Genomic DNA, 23243 nt, shown 5'->3' on the forward strand with positions numbered 1-23243 from the left:
TACAATGCGCTAACGATTCTGCTAGCTCGCTGCCTTTATCACGTTGATGATAATAATAATAATAATAATGATAATATAATAATAATAATAATAATAATAATAATAATAATAATAATAATAATAATAATAATAATAATAATAATAAAAATACTTTCTATGTAATCTCAAGGTTTAAAACAAACAATTTTTTTTTTAGACATCCACTAGTACAACACAAAAAACAACCAAATATATGGCACACTAGGCATAACAACAACGTGAACTTCCAACCTGTTGTCTCTTGAGGTCTCTGGGTGAGACTTGGAGCCAACTTGTACGAATATAAAGCAAAAGTCAAACATATAATAATAATAACAATAATAATAATAATAGCAATTTTGTTTTATATGAATCACTGAATCACTCACAGATGGTGTATAACATCATAAAGGTTCCTGCTTGTCCGAATCCTTCGAGGAAGTACATAATAACAAACATGGTATAATTTGTTGAGTTTATTTTAGTTATAGCGCAAATGAGGTACGCTATTTCTGAAAAACAGTATGTTTTAAATCGGCCGATTCTGAAAAAGAGAGAAAAAAGATCATTGAGTCAGATCGTTGAGTCATTTCGAAGAGTCTTCTCATTTTTGCGTCTAGAAAAGATTGCATCTTCTGATACTAATCTATTAATACGTCTTCTTCTAGTGTGTGTGTGTGTGTGTGTGTGTGTGTGTGTGTGTGTGTGTGTGTGTGTAGTTGTATAATGAGCAAACTATTTGAAAGATATGAATTATCTGCCTGACATAATTGTTTTTTTAGAAATTGTTCCTGGAGTGGCTGTGTGGTAAGTAGCTTGCTTCCCAACCACACGGTGCCGGGTTCACTCCTACTGCGTGGCATCTTGGGCAAGTGTCTCCTGCTATATAGCCTCGGGCCGACCAAAGCCTTGCGGTTCGGCAAAAGAGAACGATAGAATAAGTATGAGGCTTACAAAGAATGAGTCCTAGGGTCGATTCGTTCGATTAAAGGCGCTGCTCCAGCATGGCCGCAGTCAAATGACTGAATCAAATAAAAGAATAAACAACCCCAGGGGGTATTCTATTTTCACAGGTCTATAAATTCATAACAGCTCCCTATGTAGCGAGTTACATAAGAGCCAACGCACCAAGCTTTTAGGCCTTCATTCACTCTGCTATTGTGCTAAATATTAATAAAAAAGATATTTGTTTTCAGTTCTATTTTGCCTGCCTGTATCACCCAATCTATATATATATATATATATATATATATATATATATATATATATATATAGTATATATATACATACATACATATATGCGCTTGGCTTAGATTTTCCTTTGGGGCTGGCTAGATCGGAGCAATCTCAAGATTAATCAGCCGAAATTGCGAGGATGATCCGGTTCTTGACTGAAGATTGAAGGCTTCGAATCTCCCGTCCGTGTTTTTTGTATCGTCTTCTAAATGTTTTGCGTTCTTGTCCCAGTTTGTATTTTTTTACATATACATATATACATATACATATACGTATACATATATATATATATATATATATATATATAATATATATATATATATATATATATATATGTATATATATATATATATAGTTATATATAGTTATATATATAATATATATATATATATATATATGTATATATATATATAGTTAATCCAAACATGAACAAGCAAGAAAAACAAACAACACGAGGATGTTGAAATAAGTACAGGGTTATTGGACGCTCAGGAAAGGAAAGAAAGAGGATTTCCTCGTTTCGAGCGGAGCTCTTCGTCAGAAATATAGAGAAAGTCCAAAGAAGGGAAGACGGAGAAAGAAAATCGTCAACGATACACACGCGGTGACATATTGAAAATACATATACATACATACGCACACACACATGCATACACACACATATGGGGTGGGGAGGTGTACGGGCAGGGTGGTTTTGCTTTATGCTAGTGAGTTTGTTGCACGTTTTTTGTACCACATTGACATTTTTGTACCACATTAGCGTTTTGTACCACATTGCCGTTTGTACCGCATTAGCAGTTGTACCACATTGGCGTTTTGTACCACATTAGCGTTTTGTACCACATTGCCGTTTGTACCGCATTAGCATTTGTACCACATTGGCGTTTTGTACCACATTAGCGTTTTGTACCACATTGCCGTTTGTACCGCATTAGCATTTGTACCACATTGGCGTTTTGTACCACATTAGCGTTTTGTACCACATTGCCGTTTGTACCGCATTAGCATTTGTACCACATTGGCGTTTGTACCACATTAGCGTTTTGTATCACATTGCCGTTTGTACCGCATTAGCATTTGTACCGCATTAGCATTTGTACCACATTGTCGTTTGTACCACATTGGCGCAGATCATTTACATCGACAGTTTTCGCCGTTAGTTTATATGATACGTATTTCTCATTACTAAATATATATTCATTTGTATTGTGGAGGCGCAATGGCCCAGTGGTTAGGGCAGCGGACTCGCGGTCATAGGATCGCGGTTTCGATTCCCAGACCGGGCGTTGTGAGTGTTTATTGAGCGAAAACACCTAAAGCTCCACGAGGCTCCGGCAGGGGGTGGTGGTGATCCCCGCTGTACTCTTTCACCACAACTTTCTCTCACTCTTACTTCCTGTTTCTGTTGTACCTGTATTTCAAAGGGCCGGCCTTGTCACTCTCTGTGTCACGCTGAATATCCCCGAGAACTACGTTAAGGGTACACGTATCTGTGGAGTGCTCAGCCACTTACACGTTAGGCTGTTCCGTTGATTCGGATCAACCGGAACCCTCATCGTCGTAACCGACGGAGTGCTCCCAATCCAATTCATTTGTATTTTAATTCAGAATCGTTAAGATGGTCAACATTTCATACTTACTTGTCAGACAATATTCCACACACAGAACTTCCAATAAGAACACCAACAAACATTATAGACACTATTAGGTTTCTCATCCATTCTTTTTCGCAAACTAAATCAAACTGAAATAGAAAAAAACAAAAAGAGAAAAACAAACAAAAATATTACCAACAACTAACTCTTTACTCTTTTACTCTTTTACTTGTTTCAGTCATTTGACTGCGGCCATGCTGGAGCACCGCCTTTAATCGAGCAACTCGACCCCGGGACTTATTCTTTTTGTAAGCCCAGTACTTATTCTATCGGTCTCTTTTGCCGAACCGCTAAGTAACGGGGACATAAGAACACCAGCATCGGTTGTCAGGCAATGCTAGGGGGACAAACACAGACACACAAACACACATATATATATATACATATATATATATATATATACATATATACGACGGGCTTCTTTCAGTTTCCCTCTACCAAATCCACTCACAAGGCTTTGGTCGGCCCGAGGCTATAGTAGAAGACACTTGCCCAAGGTGCCACGCAGTGGGACTGAACCCAGAACCATGTGGTTGGTAAACAAGCTACTTACCACACAGCCACTCCTGCGCCTAAGCTACAAACTTTTGTTAAACATAGTTATGAAGTTCTATAAAACAGTTTTAAAATCTATACGAAAGTGTTGCTATATGCAAATCAGCTGAAATCATTTATACAACAATCCCTCGACTATCGCGGGTGTTACGTTCCGAAGCCCCACGCGATAGGTGAAAATCCGCGAAGTAGAAACATTACTTTACTGTATATTTTAAAAATTATTTTTATAATTTCTATATATTTATTTTATTATAAATGTAAAATAACACCTCGGAGGAATTGGAGTAAGCTTAAATAATAAACCGCGATAAGTGAACCGCGATATGGCGAGAGATTACTGTATCGTACTTCCAGAATTACTTTCGAAAAACGTATGTATTAGTATAGATACTACTAGCAGTATCGCCCGGCGTTGCTCGGGTTTGTAAGGGAACTAACTATATAAGCATTTTTAGAGAGTTACTTCCCTTATAGATGCCAATTCGGGCTTTCTTAGCCATTTCTGTTTTGGTGTCTTCAAGCCATGAAGTCGTTGTTCTAAAAGAACGCTGGTCTCCTTGACAACGCTTTACGACGTTGATTTCCTTACACTCCCTTCCCCACAGCTTCACGAGGGAGGGAAGAAGGGGGAGAAGCAAACAGGTGCAGGTGTGACCATGGACGCCAACTCCGCCGCCATCGACACACGAAAAATTATGCATTAAAATGGAATAAAAAATGATGTTAAATTATTTTTAAAATCGTAGACTCATCGTAGACGCGCGCTAATAGCCAGACGGGCTCGATATGAATCACGACTATAAGATATCCGAATTTGGTTAAACTGCACCGCAAAATGTGGGAGTAGTTAGGAATCTAAATCGAAGAGGACAGACACTCACACAACTACAGTTTTATATATATAGATATATCGTTATAATTTGTTTATATATAAATATTTTAATAGTGAGGAATCGTGGCGTAGTGGTTAAAGTATACGACTCACGATCGGTACCTATTTCTTTACACAAGGGGCTACACACAGAGAGGACAAACAAGGACAGACAAACGGATTAAGTCGATTATATCGACCCCAGTGCGTAACTGGTACTTAATTTATCGACCCCGAAAGGATGAAAGGCAGAGGTCGACTTTGCCTTTCATCCTTTCGGGGAACCAATTATGCACTGGGGTCGATGTAATCGACTTAATCCCTTCCCCCAAATTTGAGGCCTTGTACTTCCAGTAGAAAGAATTATTATTATTATATGATGGTATTTGTACCATTTGGCTCCAAGTCTCACCCAGAGTCCTCTAGAGACAATAAGTTAGAAGTTCAAGTTGGTGTTATGCCTAGGGTGCCGTATATATTTGGTTTTGCACAAAGTATTGTTCTAGAGAATGCTTAAGAAGACATAAGAAAATTATAAATTTGTTTTAAAATTTGAGATTACATAGAAAGTATTTTACGTAGGATATGGGCAGTTCCCATGAGCACTGTTGTTTGAATTTCTGCCATTTTTGGAATTCCTGGTATCTGAGCTAGGTAGGAATCAACCCATTTTGCTATCATTCCAGGGGCACCTATGACAATAGGTATTGTTTTGGTCTTGAGGTTCCACATTTTGCCAATTTCTATTTCAAGATCTTTATAATTGCTCAGTTTTCGGTTGGTCTTGACAGATACATTTATGTCGATTGGGACAGTCATATCGATGAGGAAGCATGATTTTTGTCTGAAGTCTTTCAATATAATGTCTGGTCTATTCGCTTCTCTCTTTCTGTCAGTTTAAACGGTGAAATTCGAGTGTAGTGAGACGTGGTCATTTACAAGCACTAGAAGTGGTTTGTGTTCCCACCAGTTTTTATCATAGGGCAGGTCCAAGTTTTTGCAAATTACCCAGTGAATATCATCATCATCCTCATTATCAAGGCAGCGAGCTGGCAGAATCGTTAGCTCGCCAGGCGAAATGCTTAGGTCGACATTGCTTTTCATCCTTTCGGGGTCCCTTAGACGTATTCGTTCGGCATTAAGTAACGTACGTATACATACATACATACATACATACATACATACATACATACATACAAACATACATACATACATACAACATACATACATACATACATACATACATACATACATACATACATACATACATACATACACATACGCATACACGTGCACATATCCAAGCACATAAATACACGCATATACACATACTTACACACACACATATATACACAGACATATATTTATATATATATATACACACATACATATATGTTTATGTATATATGTATATATATATATATGTATGTAATATATATATGTATATATGTATATATGTATATATATGTATATATGTATATATGTATATATATATATATATATATACTGAGAGCAAGGTAGAGAGAGAGGGTAGAAAAGGCAAGAAAGAAGAGAGAGAAAGAGAAAAAAGAAAAAGAGGAGAGGGAGAGAGAAAGAGGAAGAGAGAGGTATGTAAAATAAACTTTCTACAAAAAAAGTTTCATTTTCATTTTTATCTCACGATTTTATCTTTCATTTTTCTTTCCATTTTCGTTTTGATAATTTCATTGTTTTATATGCATTTTCATTGGGGACAGGTTTTTAGCAAGTATAAGTTCCCACTAATCCCAATCTAGTCCTTTCCCTCTAGGGAACGAAGGCGCATGTGTAGGTTGCAATGTCTTCTCTTCACTCGAATACTTCTGTGTATACGATGTTCCTAGCTGTTCCTTTGGGCGAAAACATGAAAACATCATTGCGCCCCCCAACGCGTGAACAGCCCACGTACAGCCCAGAAAATGTGTTGCATATAAAAAGCTTAGATTCTCGACCCCATGTCGAATTTATCGATTTTTTCAGAACCGGGGGAACTTTTCAAACTTTTCGCTGCGTTAGTTTTGAATTATGACATTGGGCTATGTGTGTGTCAAGTTTCATCAGAATCGGTTGAAAGCCGTGGTCAGGGTGAGGGTACAACCTGACAGACACACAGACACACAGACAGACAAACTGCCGTTTATATATAGAGAGATTTCTTTGGAAGTCGTAGATTGTACAAGAGAGCTGAGCCAAGTTGTTATTGATGTTAGGTGTATGTCCAGTAAAGGTGGCGAGCTGGCAGAAACGTTAGCACGTCGGGCGTAATGCGTAGCCATATTTCGTCTGCCGTTACGTTCTGAGTTCAAATATATGCGTGACCGCCGCCTTCAATCGCTGGGTCCCAAGTCGCCGCTTGCTGCTGCTAGTGGTCAAACGTTCTACGACCCCCTTGCCTCGCTAACTACCACGATAGGCAAGCGGGTCGTGCTTCCGGTGGTTCGCGCATGCGCGAGAGGGCCCTTCCTTTCTCTGCCTTGGTAAAGGCACCAACACGCGCGAAATACAAATGGACGGTGCGCGAGCGCGCGCCGTTGTAGGATCACTACAAATGGAATAGTAAATAAAACAGAAAAAAACAGAGCTTGCTTTGGGGCCAGTCACTGGAATATGTTTGTTAGTAATTTAAGGCCAAAAAATCGAGTAGTCTTTCTCTGGATGTGGTCTAGGATGTCTGTGAGTGCAGCTACAGCACCGACGCAGATGTTTGAGTAATAAGTCTTTCTGTTGTCTTCACAGCTCTGCAGCGCTCGGAATTTACTTTCTTGTCCGTAAAATACCAAACACATTCGACGCTTCCAAATTTTGTTTTTTTGAGAAATACTTTAGATGTGTTAAAATGAAAACGTGTTTGATTCTCGTGTATGTCGTAGATATGTAAAGAAGTGTTTCCAAAGGAAATGAGGTCTACTAATTAGTTGTCAAAGAGTTATTGAAAGATTCCTGGATCTGGTAATGAGGGGTTTCTTTAGTTTTGGTTGGGGAGGGCGCGTGGCTTAGTGGTTAGGGCATTCGGCTCATGATCGTGAGGTTGTGAGTTCGATTCCCGGCGACGCGTTGTGTCCTTGAGCAAGACACTTTATTTCACGTTGCTCCAGTCCACTCAGCTGGCAAAAATGAGTTGTACTTGTATTTCAAAGGGTCAGCCTTGTCACTCTCTGTGTCACGCTGATTATCCCCGAGAACTACGTTAAGGGTACACGTGTCTGTGGAATGCTCAGCCATTTGCACGTTAATTTCACGAGCAAGCTGTTCCGTTGATCGTATCAACTGGGACCCTCGTCGTCGTAACCGGCGGAGTATTTTAGTTTTGGTTGATAGAAAAAGATAAAAAAGAGATAAAATAATCTGTCGCTTTTGTAAATAAAATGTTATCTCGTCGTTATCGGAATTTAGTGTGTTTGAAATTCATCATCATCATCATTGTTCGACCGTGGTCGAGACAATGGAATTTACCATGCTACGCCAGACTTCACGGTCCATCATAGCATTACGGAGGTCCTGTTGCTGGATGCCTGTATCCCTGGAGATTACATCAGGGTAGGAGAGTGTGCGCCCTCTGGTATCACGAGTAGATGGCTTCCAGGGGAGAAGAGTAGAAATTGCCTCGTTTTCAGCTCTACAGCAATGTCCAGCAAACTGGACTCTCTTACCTGAAATTCCTACAGCATATTCCATTAAAAAACCCCCAAAGAATGTATAAACAATGGAGTTAGAACTACTTACCTCAGATACAATGGTTGAGAACTCCTTTGTGTTGAACATCCGACCATTACTACACGGTTCCTTTGTAGAATTACTGACTGGAAGATTATAAAATCCTTCTTCCATATCAAGGCGATACACAGAGCATTCATCATCTTCAGTAGTTATCTTATCCAAGAATTCATTCAAGGTGATATTTGATGGAATCAAGGATTTATTGAAATTTGAAGGATAACAAGCAAAGGGGACCTTCTCCCTTACAAACACCATCGTTAAAAATTGTAAGGCATCAAAAACTACGTATAATATAACAAAGGCCGTAAGTTTCTTTTGATATGGGCCAAATCCTCCACAGTTTTTCAGTATTTCCTCGGTAATTTCAGATATTGACAAATCTAAAATTAAAAATTAAGAATTTCACTAATTAAATTTAATGATTTCCACTTGGATTATTTCTGATTTAGAGTTTAATTATTTTTGAAGCAGGTAACAAATACAAGCACATCAAATGAAGACATACAAACGATTGGATCAGCACCAATGTACGGTAAACCCTCGACTATCGCGGGTGTTTCGTCCCCACCGCACGCGACAGGTGAAAATCCACGAAATAGAAATAGTAGTGTACTATATATTTTAAAATTATTTTTATAATTTGTATATACTTGACAACCGATGCTGGTGTGTTTTCGTCCCCGTCACTTAGCGGTTCGGCAAAAGAGACCGATAGAATAAGTACTAGGCTTACAAAGAATAAGTCCCGGGGTCGATTTGCTCGACTAAAGACGGTGCTCCAGCATGGCCGCAGTCAAATGACTGAAACAAGTAAAAGATAAAAGATAAAGAAGATACTCTTTTACTCTTTTACTTGTTTCTGTCATTTGACTGCGCCATGCTGGAGCACCGCCTTTAGTTGAGCAAATCGACTCCAGGACTTATTCTTTGTAAGCCTAGTACTTATTCTATCGGTCTCTTTTGTCGAACCGCTAAGTTACGGAGACGTAAACACACCAGCATCGGTTGTCAAGTAATGTTGGGGGACGAACACAGACACACAAACACACACACACATATACACATATAAACGACGGGCTTCTTTCAGTTTCCGTCTACCAAATCCACTCACAAGTCTTTGGTCTGCCCGAGGCTATAATAGAAGACATTTGCCCAATGTGCCACGCAGTGGGACTGAATCCGGAATGTGGTTGGTAAGCAAGCTACTTACCACATAGCCACTCCTGCGTCTTATATATATATATATATATATATATATATATATATATACGACGAGCTTCTTTCAGTTTCCGTCTACCAAATCCACTCACAAGGCTTTGGTTTTTAAATGGCTTATAAACACCTTCCACGCTGCAATTGTTTAAAAACTAGTTTTATAGGAACTTCTTTCAAAATTCCTCTTCTGCTTTTCACACATTAACTTGTATAGTTCTATATTTAAGAGATGAGGAATTATTTACATTATTTACATTTGATGGAAATATTTACATTATTTACATTTGATGGAAATATTTCCTCATCTTGTTTGTTTTTAACACAACATTTCGGCTGATATACCCTCCAGCCTTCATCTGGTGTCTTGGGGAAATTTCGAACCTGGGTTCTCATTCCTAAGGTATTTTTCGATGTTATTATTATTATCATTATTATTATTAAGATCACTAACTGGAAACGAACTCGGAATCTTGGGGTTAGTAGCCCACTCTTTTAAACACTACGCCACATGCCTCTTAACTACTACGCCATATGCCCGCGCTATTAACCACTACAGCATATGCCCCACGGGCATGTGGCGTAGGGGTTAAAAGCGCGGGCTAATGACCTCAAGATTCCGAGTTCGATTCCAGGTAATGACCTGAATAATAATAATAATCATAATAATAATAATGATAATAATAATAATAATAATAATAATAATAATAATAATAATGATGATGATGATGATGATAATAACAACATCAAAAAATACCTTAGGAATGAGAATCCAGGTTTGATGAAGGCTGGAGGGTATATCAGCCGAAATGTGTTAACAACAAACAAGATGAGGACAAATATCCGTCAAATGTAAATAATGTGAATAATGTGAATAATGTATATTAACCTGTGTAGGTAGAACTATGTAAAATACCAGAGGAAGAAACCGAGCTGTTTCATGCCATTCATACCAATACATACACCGAAAGCAACATTTTTTCAGGGGCCCTTAAAATACTATTGTGAACTCACAATTTACTATTTTGTTGCGTGGACCCTCCTAAGTTTTATATAGACAACTCAGAGGCCATATGAACCCGGGCTGAGAACCCCTGACAAATAACGGAGAGTTGTTCAGTGCATGCATGATGCTCAATACGTGAGAATCAAGATATTTCATACCAAATATACCAGGTTTCGATTCCTGCGTAAAACATTTTTGCACTCGTATATCTTGTGTTTCAGACCGAATGAGCAGTCTTGTGGGTTAAGGACACAACAGACAGATAATCGTTTTATTATTGACACTGTACAAATTGATGGTTTTAGAATTAATCTAATTATCCGACATATGTTTGGAAGACATTTTCATTTCAAAGTTTATATATATTGGGTTGGTGCATAATTATTGCGTTTTTTTTTTTCAACAAATTTTATTCAACGAAAACAATAACAATATTTAAGAAAAACATCTTTAAATGACGGTCTGACCGTCTGCCAAGCAAATTCTGAGACCCCTTTCGGTCATGACTGACCATAGGATTGCACCTAGAAATTTACCCTCCCAGGCACAAGTCCGGGCAAGGTTGTTTATGGAAGACCAGCAGTCGCCCATTCCTACCGGCTTCCCCTCTCCACGCCACCAGTGTTATCCAAGGGAAAAGCAAAAGCCGTTACAGCTTGGCATCTGTGACGTCGCAACTCATTTCTACAGCTGAGTGAACTGGAGCAACGTGAAATAAAGTGTCTTGCTAAAGAACACAACACGCAGCCCGGTCCGGGATTCGAACTCACAACCTCACGATCGTAAGCTCGACGTTCTAACCACTGAGCCATGGGAAGCAGTAATTGAAGTAGATGGTGAATATTTTCCGGAATAATCATTTAAACATGTTTTTGTTGAATAAAATTTGTTGAAAAGAAAAAAGCTGCAATAATTATGCACCAGCCCAAAATTTAAAACGGATCCACTGAGGAGGCGAATGAAACCGCCAAGCACTTTAAGCATTTAAATTTACTACCGACAGAATATACATTATCTATATAAATTTAATAAAAACGCAAAATAATATTCAAACTTTTTGATTCAGGAACAAATTCTTCGTTTAAATCTTCCATAGTATTTGACTCATTTTCCATGTTACAGATAATAGTTTTCGAGTTACAAAGCCTGCATGTAGAATGTCACTGACTCACATGCAGCGTAAGCAGTTTGGCCGATATCTTTTAACTAAAACAAAAAAAAAAAAAAAACCGTCATAAAACAAACAAACAATTTTGAGAGACGGGACATAATAACTACTAAATACTAAATAGATTTAATACTACAATAAACAAGAATAAAGTTCATTGATTCAAAATTCAGTTTTGATGATGAGAGAGTTATTTCGAGGACTATTCATTATGTAATAATGATATCTAAATATGTGAAGTTAGTTTTAAGCAATGTGTTCTGTTTTTCTGCGCATTTTGTCAAAGCTTTTACAGTTGTGAGCATAGGCTAATCAGAACTAAAGTTTTAATATATTCGCTGCTTTTTAGTATGGCAGGGTCTAATTTTAGTGAGAGTTCTAACCTGTCGAATCTTTCATTGATTTACGTAATGTTCCAGAGGGTCTACGATGTAACAGGAGTTAAGTTTTCATGTTATTGGGTCTCATATGCTTACCCTTTTTTGATCAGTGTTCGGAAGGGCAATAAGTTGTTAGACATGGGGTATGTCTTGTGAATGGATTTGGTAGACGGAAGCTGTAAGAAGCCCGTCGTATGTGTGTGTGTCTGTATATGTTTATGTGTCTGTGTTTGTCAACCGATGCTGGTGTGTTTACGTCCCCGTAACTTAGCGGTTCGTAAAAAAGAGACCAATAGAATAAGTACTAGTCTTACAAAGTATAAGTCCCGGGGCTGATTTGCTCGACTAAAGGCGGTGCTCCAGCATGGCCACAGTCACATGACTGAAACAAGTATCTATCTATCTATCTATCTATCTATCTATCTATCTATCTATCTATCTGTATGTCTGTGTTTGTTCCCTCACCATCGCTTGACAACCGATGTTAGTGTGTTTACGTCCCCGTAACTTAGCGGCTTGGTGTAAGAGACCGATAGAATAAGTACTAGGCTTACAAAGAATAAGTCCTGGGTTCGATTTGTTCAAATGACTGAACCAAGTAAAACAATAAAAGAATACGTCGTTACACACACACACACACACACGCACACTCACACACACACACACACATATATATACACACATATATATATACACACATATACATACACACACATATATATATATACATATACATACATACATACATATATATATATATATATATATATATTACTCATTTACTCTTTTACTCTTTTACTTGTTTCAGTCATCTGACTGCGGCCATGCTGGAGCACCGCCTTTAATCGAGCAACTCGACACCGGGACTTATTCTCTTGTAAGCCCAGTACTTATTCTATCGGTCTCTTTTGCCGAACCGCTAAGTAACGGAGACATAAACACACCAGCATCGGTTGTCAAGCAATGCTAGGGGGTCAAACACAGACACATACATATATATATATACATATATGCGACGGGCTTCTTTCAGTTTCCGTCTACCAAATCCACTCACAAGGCTTTGGTCGGCCCGGGGCTATAGTAGAAGACACTTGCCCAAGGTGCCACGCAGTGGGACTGAACCCAGGACCATGTGGTTGGTAAACAAGCTACTTACCACACAGCCACTCATCTAGTTTCAGCTCAGCCATTTCTATTAAAACTCATAAAACATTACATTTACATTTATGCCACATGGGCATAATATCATCAGAGGCAAAAAAAAGACGTACCTTTAGATGCCACATGTGTGTTTGTGGATTCATTTCAGCAGACAGTATTTCCTTGGATGAAACCGTCCCTTCATGAGGTTAACACAACCTCTGATTAAATTTAATATATGTGTATATATTATCTTTCACATAACATTTATTTATGTTATGTGAACATTTTGAAAATAAAGTGCTTAATGCTCAATTTCATGTACATATTTATATATCATAAAGGTGGAGGCGCAATGGCCCAGTGGTTAGGGCAGCGGACTCGTGGTCATAGGATTGCGGTTTCGATTCCCAGACCGGGCGTTGTGAGTGTTTATTGAGCGAAAACACCTAAAGATCCACGAGGCTCCGGCAGGGGATGGTAGTGATCCCTGCTGTACTCTTTTACCACAACTTTCTCTCACTCTTACTTCCTGTTTCTGTTGTACCTGTATTTCAAAGGGCCGGCCTTGTCATTCTTTGTGTCACGCTGAATATCCCCGAGAACTACGTTAAGGGTACGCGTGTCTGTGGAGTGCTCAGCCACTTACACGTTAATTTCACGAGCAGGCTGTTCCGTTGATTCGGATCAACCGGAACCCTCGTCGTCGTAACCGACGGAGTGCTTCCATCCCCCAACCATTTATATGTTTGTGTGTGTATGAATCTGATAACCAAATACAATTTACGATAAGAATTTAGTTTTATTTGGATCAAAATTCCACTGCCTTCAGAGTCAAATTTCAATGCTGTCGAATGCTTTGAATGATGTTGGCCTGCCTTCATCACATTTCAGAGTTTGATAGGGAGAGGAATGCATAAGACCGAAATAGATGGAGGAAAAAAGTGCACGGTAGTTGTATGAAGTTTGAAAGAGAGAGAACGAAGCAGGAGAAAGCTTAGAAAGAATTAATCAGTTGGAAATGAAGGAGTATTGATTTTTATGTGTGATTTGTAGGAGTAAATGTTTAAGACATGCAGGCCTGTTCAGCTATGAAAGAAGCCACAGGAATCGTCCCTTTGTAAATTATAATACAGTTATTGTTGACAACATAATTAAATTGATCGGGTCTGGTTTGGTCCGCATCTCCAAGTGGAGAAGAAATGGGACGAAGTGACGAGCAGGGTAGCCAATCTTACCCAGTAAAGGGCCGAGAGAAAGCTATCCTTGAAAAGTTGGGTAGAGGTGACGAACGCTTACATCGCCTCTGTTATGTGTTACCGCTTGACCATTGTGCCTTGTCCCAGTTTGCATCTGACAAAACTGGAGTGCACACTCTTCCGCTTTCTGTGGAAGGGACATGTTCCACTGGTTAGGCACTCATTTGCTGGTAACACCCGCTTGGTATGCGTTGCAGCTGATGCGTAGACATACGCTGCGGTTACGAGATCTCCAGCGCTTCCTTGACGGTGAGCAGGTGTTGCTGGCATTTATCAGATAAGATTTTCCACAACTCGTCTCTTTGACTGAGCTGCAGTTCTGGACCAAGCGTAGAGTGTCAACAGGTGCTTACAGTCTTCTGCCAGTCCAGCAATGCTGTTGGTGGAGGTCGTTCTATAGAGGATTAGTGGCGGGCAAGTGCGATGACGTTCTCTGGGCATCAACAAGAATCAACTGCAAAGTCTGTTCCGAAAGAATTATATATATGCGTGGAGGCGCAATGGCCTAGTGGTTAGGGCAGCGGACTTGCGGTCGGAGGATCGCGGTTTCGATTCCCAGACCGCGTGTGGTGTGTTTATTGAGCGAAAACACCTAAAAGCTCCACGAGGCTCCGGCAGGAGGTGGTTATCCCTGCTGTACTCTTTCACCACTCTAAAATGCGGTGCTCCAGCATGGCCGCAGTCAAATGACTGAACAAGTACAGAAAAAAAAAAAAAAAAATATATATATTATATTACATACAGATATATATATATATATATATATATATATATATATATAATATATATATATATATATATTACATACAGATATATATATATATATATATATATTACATACAGATATATATATATATATTATATATTATATATAGATATATATATTATATATATATATATATATATATGAAAAAACAAGTCAAAAATAGAAAATGCTAAGATAATTTTATAGTGAATCTTTCAGTACCGGTTTCGGTCATTTTGAGACCTTTTCAACTGTACGATTAAATAATTAAATTTAGAAAAATTAGAAGAAAAGTTTTTTTAAAAGAATATTTCTATAGTAGTGTTCAGATATAAGTAGCATTCTGCCTTTCTCTGACTCCCTTGTTTGCACTTGTGTGTTCGAGGTCAGGTCGTTGTGAGTTCTTGGTAGGGTAGGTGAAGAATAAGGAGGCTGATGTGGTGAGGGGGTGGGGAAATCTGGGAATGCCTTGATGGTCGTATTTTGAATGGTCAGTGGCTGATAGCAGTCGCAGTTCAATTCAGGAATTGTTTATGGAATTTGCGTAGGCGTTATACTGAAAGACATTAGTGACAAGGTTAAGGGGTGGAAGGTGGAGAAGTAGAAGAAGAAGAAGAAGATGACGATGTTGATGATGATGATGAGATGAAGAAGAAGAAGAAGAAGAAGGAGAAGGGAAGATGATGGTGATGATGGATGGTGATGATGATGACGACGACGATGATGATAATGATGATGATGAAGAAGAGAGGAAGAAGAAGAAGAAAAAAACAGAGAAGGGAGAATATGAATGGGTGAAAGTATAGCTGTGATGGGGCTGATTAGTAATGGATTCTATGGAGTGTAATATTTGTGTGTGTATATATTCTTTTATTCTAAAGTGAGGTATATTAATTGTTTGTCGTAGACCCGTTAAGAAGTGGCTTGTATTTTGTAATAAAGAGATTTTCTTTACTTATTCGTTGTCTCGAGGTTGTATCGTCCCTAAATTGGTAGAGGGGGAAAATCCTGAAGTTTGGTGTTTTTGTTGGCGCAAGTATCTATGTGTGGCTAAAAGCTATTTTTCTGTTTTGGGGAATTTTTATCTGGGATCTGTGCAGGGCCATTCGTTTACGCAAACCATTTTTTGTTTGGCCTATGTTCTGCTCTTGACACCGGAGCAGGTTAGTGAGTATATTAGGTTCTCCGAAGCACATGTGAAGTTGCTTTTCACTGTAAACCGTTGTCCCTGTTTGAAGGAGAACTCTGATCCCTCAATTAGATAGTCGCATATCCCGCAATTGGGTCTTCCACATTTTTTTACTGTCGGCTTCTGTGTTGAAGAGTGAATTCGGGCTTGTGTTAGGAGACTTTTCATGGATCTAGGCTGTCTTTTGCTTTTTATGATCGTGTGTGTTGGAGGATTGTGTTCATTCTGTGGTCTTTTTTTAGGAGGGGTATGTTGTGGAGGATGGTGCTGAAGCTTCGTTATTGAGAGGGTTGTGTGTGGAGATGTATGGTAAGGCTTTTGGTTGTAAGTTTTTCTTTGATTTGGGATGTCTCAGTTCCTTGATGTTAAGTTGAAGGGCACGTTGAATGCACTGTCAATAAGTGAAGGTGGATAGTTCCTGGTGATAAGGGTATCTTTAGTTCTTGTAGTCGTGTGTCTCTGGTGTTTGCGTTAGAGACTATAGTGCATATCCTTTTTGCTAGATTGAAGGGGATATTCATCCTGGTGTGTCTGGGGTGGCCTGAATTGAATGGAAGATATTGCTTAGAGTCTGTAGGCTTATAGTATATGTCTGTTTCTATTATATTATTAGCTTTCTTAATGAGGATATCGAGGAAGGGGAGTTGTTGTTGGCTGTATTCCATCGTGAATGGATGTTTACGTCCAGTCCGTTTAAAATTTCCTGGAATTCTATGAGTTTTTCTATATTTTTATGCCAAAGGATGAAACAGTCATCTAGATATCTCTTCCAGTTGTTTCTATGTAGATGGAGAAAGGGCTGCCATATCTTTCTAGAACCTTACGATACAGACTGATCTCTAGGTATCCTATGACTAGGTTGGCAAAGGAGGGGGCCATTCGTGTACCCATCGCAGTCCCCGATTTTTGTCGTAGAAGTTGTCATTGAAGGCGAAGAAGTTATTTTCCAGGATGAATTTAACCCCTTCTATCACAAATTCTTTTTTGATGCGGTGTGGTAGTTCGTTGGCGTGATTCTCTAGCCAGAATTGGATTGCCTCTAGTCCTAGGTTGTGGGGGATATTGGAGTAGAGTTGACTACATCGAAGGATACCAGTATGGTGTTTTTGTTTATAGTATTCGGTAGGTGATTGAGCATATCTAAGTCGTCCCTATATAGCTTTTGACATGTTTGAGGAGTGGTTTTAACAGGGTGTCTAAAAAGTTACTGAGGCGGTGGGTTTCGCATGCGGGACCTGCTATTATGGGTCTAAATCTTTAAAAACTATATATATATATATATATATATATACCAATTAAGGACTGAACACGAAAAGTGGACAGTCAACATGCTAGATATAGACGTCAAATCGCCATTCTCCACAAAAGATTATGTTCTCAGATCAAACTCAACACAAAACCATAGCAATAAACAAGTGAAAAATATACGAAATAAAATAATTTCGGTATCGTGTTTGCATCTAGTCCAGCAAATTACATTTATAACGGACCATGCTGATGATGGCTGCAGTTTTCCTTGCGGAAAATAACAGCTGAAACTAATTTAGTACATGGGTAATTATTTTATTTCGTATATTTTTCACTTGTTTATTGCTATGGTTTTGTGTTGAGTTTGATCTGAGAACATAATCTTTTGTGGAGAATGGCGATTTGACGTCTATATCTAGCATGTTGACTGTCCACTTTTCGTGTTCAGTCCTTAATGGTATATATAAATATTTTAATCTTCGGATTCTTTTTAATATGCTAGACCACTGGTCTTAATTGATAAATATCAATTCTACCCTTAATTAATTTTATAATATATAGATATATATATATATATATATATATATATATATATATATATATATATATGTATATATATATATATTACATACATGCATACATACATAATATATATATATATTGAGGTTATGAGAGGTAATGGTGTTAAGAAGACCCAAAGGTGTCAGGTAATCCTGAGTAAGTACTATGGACAGACCATAGTTAAGCTCCATGTTCGGTGATTATGCGAATGAGGAGTCCAACGTAGGTCATATATCAGCACGTGTATATGTAAAAAAATTAACAGAATGAGATAAAAATCCAAAACTGTGAAAGATTTCAGAACATTTATAAATGGAAGGTCTTAACAGCTGTTTCTGGGATATTTTATATATCTCTTCATCGGAGACGGTGTGAGAAAATGGTTAAGCAATAGTTATTCTAGATAAGTAATGAAATAGAGAGAGAAGTGCAGGAATGAAAACAGAAGTGAGATATGCAGGGATATTGTATCTGCAGTTCCATTATTTAGGCAGAATGGTATACATACAGGATTCCTTTAGCTTGTAAGTTCCGATAGTATTGCATACTATTGGAACTTACTCACAAGGTACAGGTAACCTATATGTATACCAGCGGCGAGCTGGAAGAAACGTTAGCACGCCGGGCGAAATGCGTAGCCGTATTTCGTCTGCCGTTACGTTCTGAGTTCAAATTCCACCGAGGTCGACTTTGCCTTTCATCCTTTCGGGGTCGATAAATTAAGTACCAGTTACGCACTGGGGTCGATGTAATCGACTTAACCCGTTTGTCTGTCCTTGTTTGTCACCTCTGTGTTTGGCCCCTTTGTGGGTAGTAAAGAAATATATATGTATACCATTCTGGCTAAATAATCGTCAGATCCCAAAGCCCTGTTGACTCAAGACTTCTTAAAAATATGGAAGAGGAAATGCCTCGCTACTCACAGGGGACAAGAATTATCTCCCTTTGCTACTAGCCATCTTGTGGGCTTCAAAAAGCTAGCAGGAACCTCCTGAAATGCAATAGAGTATGTATGTGTGCATGCGTGTTTGTGTCTGTGTTAGTCCTCCACCGCCGCCGCTTGACCACGGGTGTTGGTGTATTTATGTAAATTTCCACGCTGAATCTCAGGAGATAATTCATTTTCCAGTAAAATTTTCTAAAAACATTTACAGAGTTTTAAAGTTTGCTAATTTTTTACTCAGTCAAAAAAAAAAAATGTAAAAAAAAAAAAAAGATTTGCAAGCTGTCACTTTGTGGATGACAGCACGTGTTGTCAACTGTAAACAACTGAAATGGGATTCTGCTTTACGCACGCCATATAACCCCTTATAAAGTTTTTTATTTTGAATTTTAAGAAAACTTTTACAAATTTGTATCCTACACACAGGAATTCATTCGATTATGCAAAAGCGAAAAAAAAAAGTAAAAACAAAAAAAGTAAAAACAAAAAATTCTGCGTGATTTAAGGCCTATTTAGCTGTTACTGTTAGAACATCTCATTCCGCTTGTGTTTTAAGCATTTGATAAGCGACAAAAAGAACACATTGTATGGAGCTTGGCAACACATTGGCTTGTCACTATGGAAACAGGCACCCATATGTCTGGCTTTCGATTGCCTAAAATTACCCCAAATTTTCAATCTCTAAAAACTATTAACTTTTTATTGAATAATGGCAAAAATGAATTTCATGTCAATCTTTATCATACAATACTATACCAACACGCAAAATATGAAATCAATTGGAACAAAAACCGAAGAAATTGAAAAGTGGTAACCCAACAGAAAAGATCCGATAAAAGATATACATACATACACCAATATACACAGATAATTAGATAAATACATAAATAATTAAAAGAGGTAAATAAGTAGATTAAAGTGGAAATAAACTGGAAAGAAAAACATATTGTACCTGTGTAAGAAGCGTGGGAGTCACTGCAATCGGAAACGCTGTTGAGGTTGAGTTTATATTCACATGAAGAGGCAGATTCAATGATTTGCTTCAAAATGGTATCAGAAGTAGGCGTAGATGAGATATTAAGTTTATGCGCGCTGATAGAAAACAGAAGTAACTCCTATAAATAACTCCCACATAGGATTCTAGTATATCTGCACAAGTTCCTTCCTGACACTTTATCCGTTGCACAGTGTTTCTAATTTTGTAGTTGGTAAGTAGGTTAATAGCATGTTACACATAATAGAGACTATTGAATGGAGGTCAAACCGGTCTTTGTCAAATAGGTGTTACCCTACTCATAATAGATTTTATAGCTCCCCCTTTCTCTTTTCTTTGACCTAGATATTAGGCTCGGTTGCGTGGGGTGGAAAGTAGTAGCGGCGTGGAAGCACGTTGCTGGGGTCCACCGTTTGCGGGTAATTGTTGACTACGCCTGGCGGTCGACACCCCTGCACCACTCGGAGAACAGTCTTCCAACCCATGGGTATGTATGGGTGGTCATTGCTGGTGAGGGTTTTACGAGGTCGGAGTAGAAAGGTAGTTAAAAAAAGAGGTTCAAGCTGGTCGTACAGGGGTTGGGGTTCCCTAAATACTCTTGTTAGTTCATTCGTTATGTGTAGCGTCTACCGAAAGAGCATTGTTCTTCGTCTTCTCATTGACGTCCCTACCCACTTAAAATGACGTGGACACTATACTACTACAAATTCAAAATCAGGTTAACTAACTGATTATTTAATTAATTTTTAATAGGCAGGCGTGGCTGTGTGGTAAGTAGCTTGCTTACCAACCACATTGTTCCGGGTTCATTCCCACTGCGTGGCATCTTGGGCAAGTGTCTTCTGTCTTCTACTATAGTGTCGGGTCAACCAAATCCTTGTGAGTGGATTTGGTAGACAGAAACTGAAAGAAGCCCGTCGTATATATATATATATATATATATATATATATATATATCTCACAGTGATCACCGTGACCGACCAGGCTAACAGATGTTGCTACACATCGCTGTCACAATGCGCTTCGCATTGTTTTAGCCTTCAAATGACGCCACCCCGCTGGCTAAGCGAGCAGGTCAATATATATATATAATATATATATATATATATATATATATATTATATATATGTATGTATGTGTGTGTATATGTTTGTGTGTCTGTGTTTGTCCACCAGCATAGCTTGACAACCGATGGTGGTGTGTTTACGTCCCCGTAACTTAGCGGTTCGGCAAAAGAGACCGATAGAATAAGTTCCGGGGTCGATTTGCTCGACTAAAGGCAGTGCTCCAGCATGGCCGCAGTCAAATGACTGAAACAAATAAAAGAGTAAAAGAGTATTGTTGAGCTTTTACCCCGCCTAGTTCTTCTTCCTCCCACCCCTCGTTGTTCTTCCACCCACTCTACTTCCTCCTCTCCTCGTTCTTTATCTTTACGTTTAATATCTTTACTGTTATATTATTATTGTTGTTGTTGTTGCTATTATTATTATTATTATTATTATTATTATTATTATTATTATTCTATGTTTGACTTTTGCTTTATATGTGTACAAGTTGGCTCCAAGTCTCACCCAGAGACCTCAAGAGACAACAGGTTGGAAGTTCATGGTTGTTATTATGCCTAGTGTGTCATATATTTGTTTTTTTTTTGGTGTTGTACTAGTGGATGTCTAAACCCCCCCCCCCAAATTATGTTTGTTTTAAACCTTGACATTACATAGAAAGTATTTTGCATAGGATATGAGCAGTTCCCATGAGCACTATCTTTTGAATTTCTGCCATTTTGGGGTTTCCTGGTATCTAAGTTAGGTAGCAATCAGCCCCTTTTGCTATAATTCCCAGGGCACCTATGACAACAGGTATTGTTTTAGTCTTCAGCTTCCACATTTTGCTGATTTCCATTATAATTATAATTATTATTATTATTATTAATTATTATTATTATTATTATTATACGACATGACTCAGGTTTGGTCATACTCCTGGTAGAATTTATGTGGGTAGTGGTTTACCACTTCTGACTTGAAAGATCCAAACGATTTCACTAAGCCATCAAGTGCTCAAAACATTTTTGATGCTCTTTCCTGTCTCTTAGAAACAAACCTTCAGTTGAAGCTCTGCATTTCATTTCAATCACCTTTAATCATTTGTCTTATGTCATCACTCACATTTCCTAATGCACCAATTATCACAGGTAAAAACTTTGCAGATTTCCTGTTCCAAATACTCACAAACACATCTGTTAAGAGTTTGTATTTTTTTATTTTTTCATCTGCTTTCTTTCCAATCCTGGAATCAAATGGACATGATGAAACCTTCAGTGAGCAATCGACTTTTACTTGTCTATTTTTCTAATATCTAGCTTGTTATGTTCTATCTTCTTACTCGTTTGAATTGAAAAATCCTACAAAATGTTGCCTATTTCCGACTAAAGTACTCTGTCTACCCGACGATTTTACTATGTACTTACTGCTTCAAACCACCATTTCTGACAAAGCTCCAAGTGTAAAACTTTCACAACTTGATCCTGAAGCCCCCTGTGTGTCATTGTTTCATTCCAAATTCCATAGACTCTACATTTTGCCGACACTCTCTCCTTATACTTATATTTTCTGAAGTTGTTTGTCTTCAGTGCTTGATCTTGAGCTGCTATAAATAAGTCTTTCCGTTTCCTTTTTCAATTGCCTTGCCGTTTATAATTTCTCTGTACTCTTCCGTAAATAATCTAGTAAGCTGTTTTGTTCCATCTTCCAAACCGATTCAGCGTATTCCACACTGGTCTCTTTTCAATTACAACCGGTTAATATCAGCTTTCTGATGGTGGACTCCATATATGGTCAGCAGCTTTATAGTTTTGCTGTCAAGTTTCTGTATTTCGCCTTTTGTCCAATCCATAATTCCAGCTCCATATTTTATAATCGGCACTGCTATTGAATTAATCCTTTCAATAACATTTCGTGAATTTAACCTTGACTATAATATTTTCCTCACTCTCATTGTATACTCCCTACTTGTAATTTTCCTCAACTCTTTTCTTTTTATTTCATCTATCTCCAGTATTCCCAAACACTCGAAGAATGGGTAAAACCAATACAAAGCTATAACAATAAACTGAAACAAACGTATCGTGAGGGCGTCGGTTGTTACCTACTTCGTCCTGCGCAAAAATTTTAACGTGCACTTTCGAGTGCGAGAGTTGCAGAACGAAAATTTTGGAGGGTAGTTTTTCACTCGTGAATTGATAAAAAGCACAAAATGTTTCTCATGTTTTATTTTCTATTTAATTATATTTTATTCTAATTGTTGTGTGCTAGCTTTCGCACGC

The 23243-nt window shown here is 38.2% G+C and overlaps 1 protein-coding gene across 1 annotated transcript in view; it reads right to left on the reverse strand.

Moving 5' to 3' along the window:
• LOC115218325 (organic cation transporter protein-like) overlaps positions 1-20100 on the reverse strand; it is a 28195-nt gene extending 8095 nt beyond the window's left edge. Inside the window, exons 1-5 of the mRNA XM_029788076.2 lie at positions 19877-20100; positions 11346-11497; positions 8080-8453; positions 2895-2998; positions 408-562 (exon numbers count right to left, since the gene is read on the reverse strand). Coding sequence (XP_029643936.2) covers positions 408-562; positions 2895-2998; positions 8080-8453; positions 11346-11406 — 694 coding nt within the window. The 5' untranslated portion in view covers positions 11407-11497; positions 19877-20100. The remainder of the gene's footprint in view (positions 1-407; positions 563-2894; positions 2999-8079; positions 8454-11345; positions 11498-19876) is intronic.
• Positions 20101-23243: the final 3143 nt, after the last annotated feature.

This window comes from Octopus sinensis, linkage group LG13, assembly GCF_006345805.1.
Source record: "Octopus sinensis linkage group LG13, ASM634580v1, whole genome shotgun sequence".
NCBI lineage: Eukaryota > Metazoa > Mollusca > Cephalopoda > Octopoda > Octopodidae > Octopus > Octopus sinensis.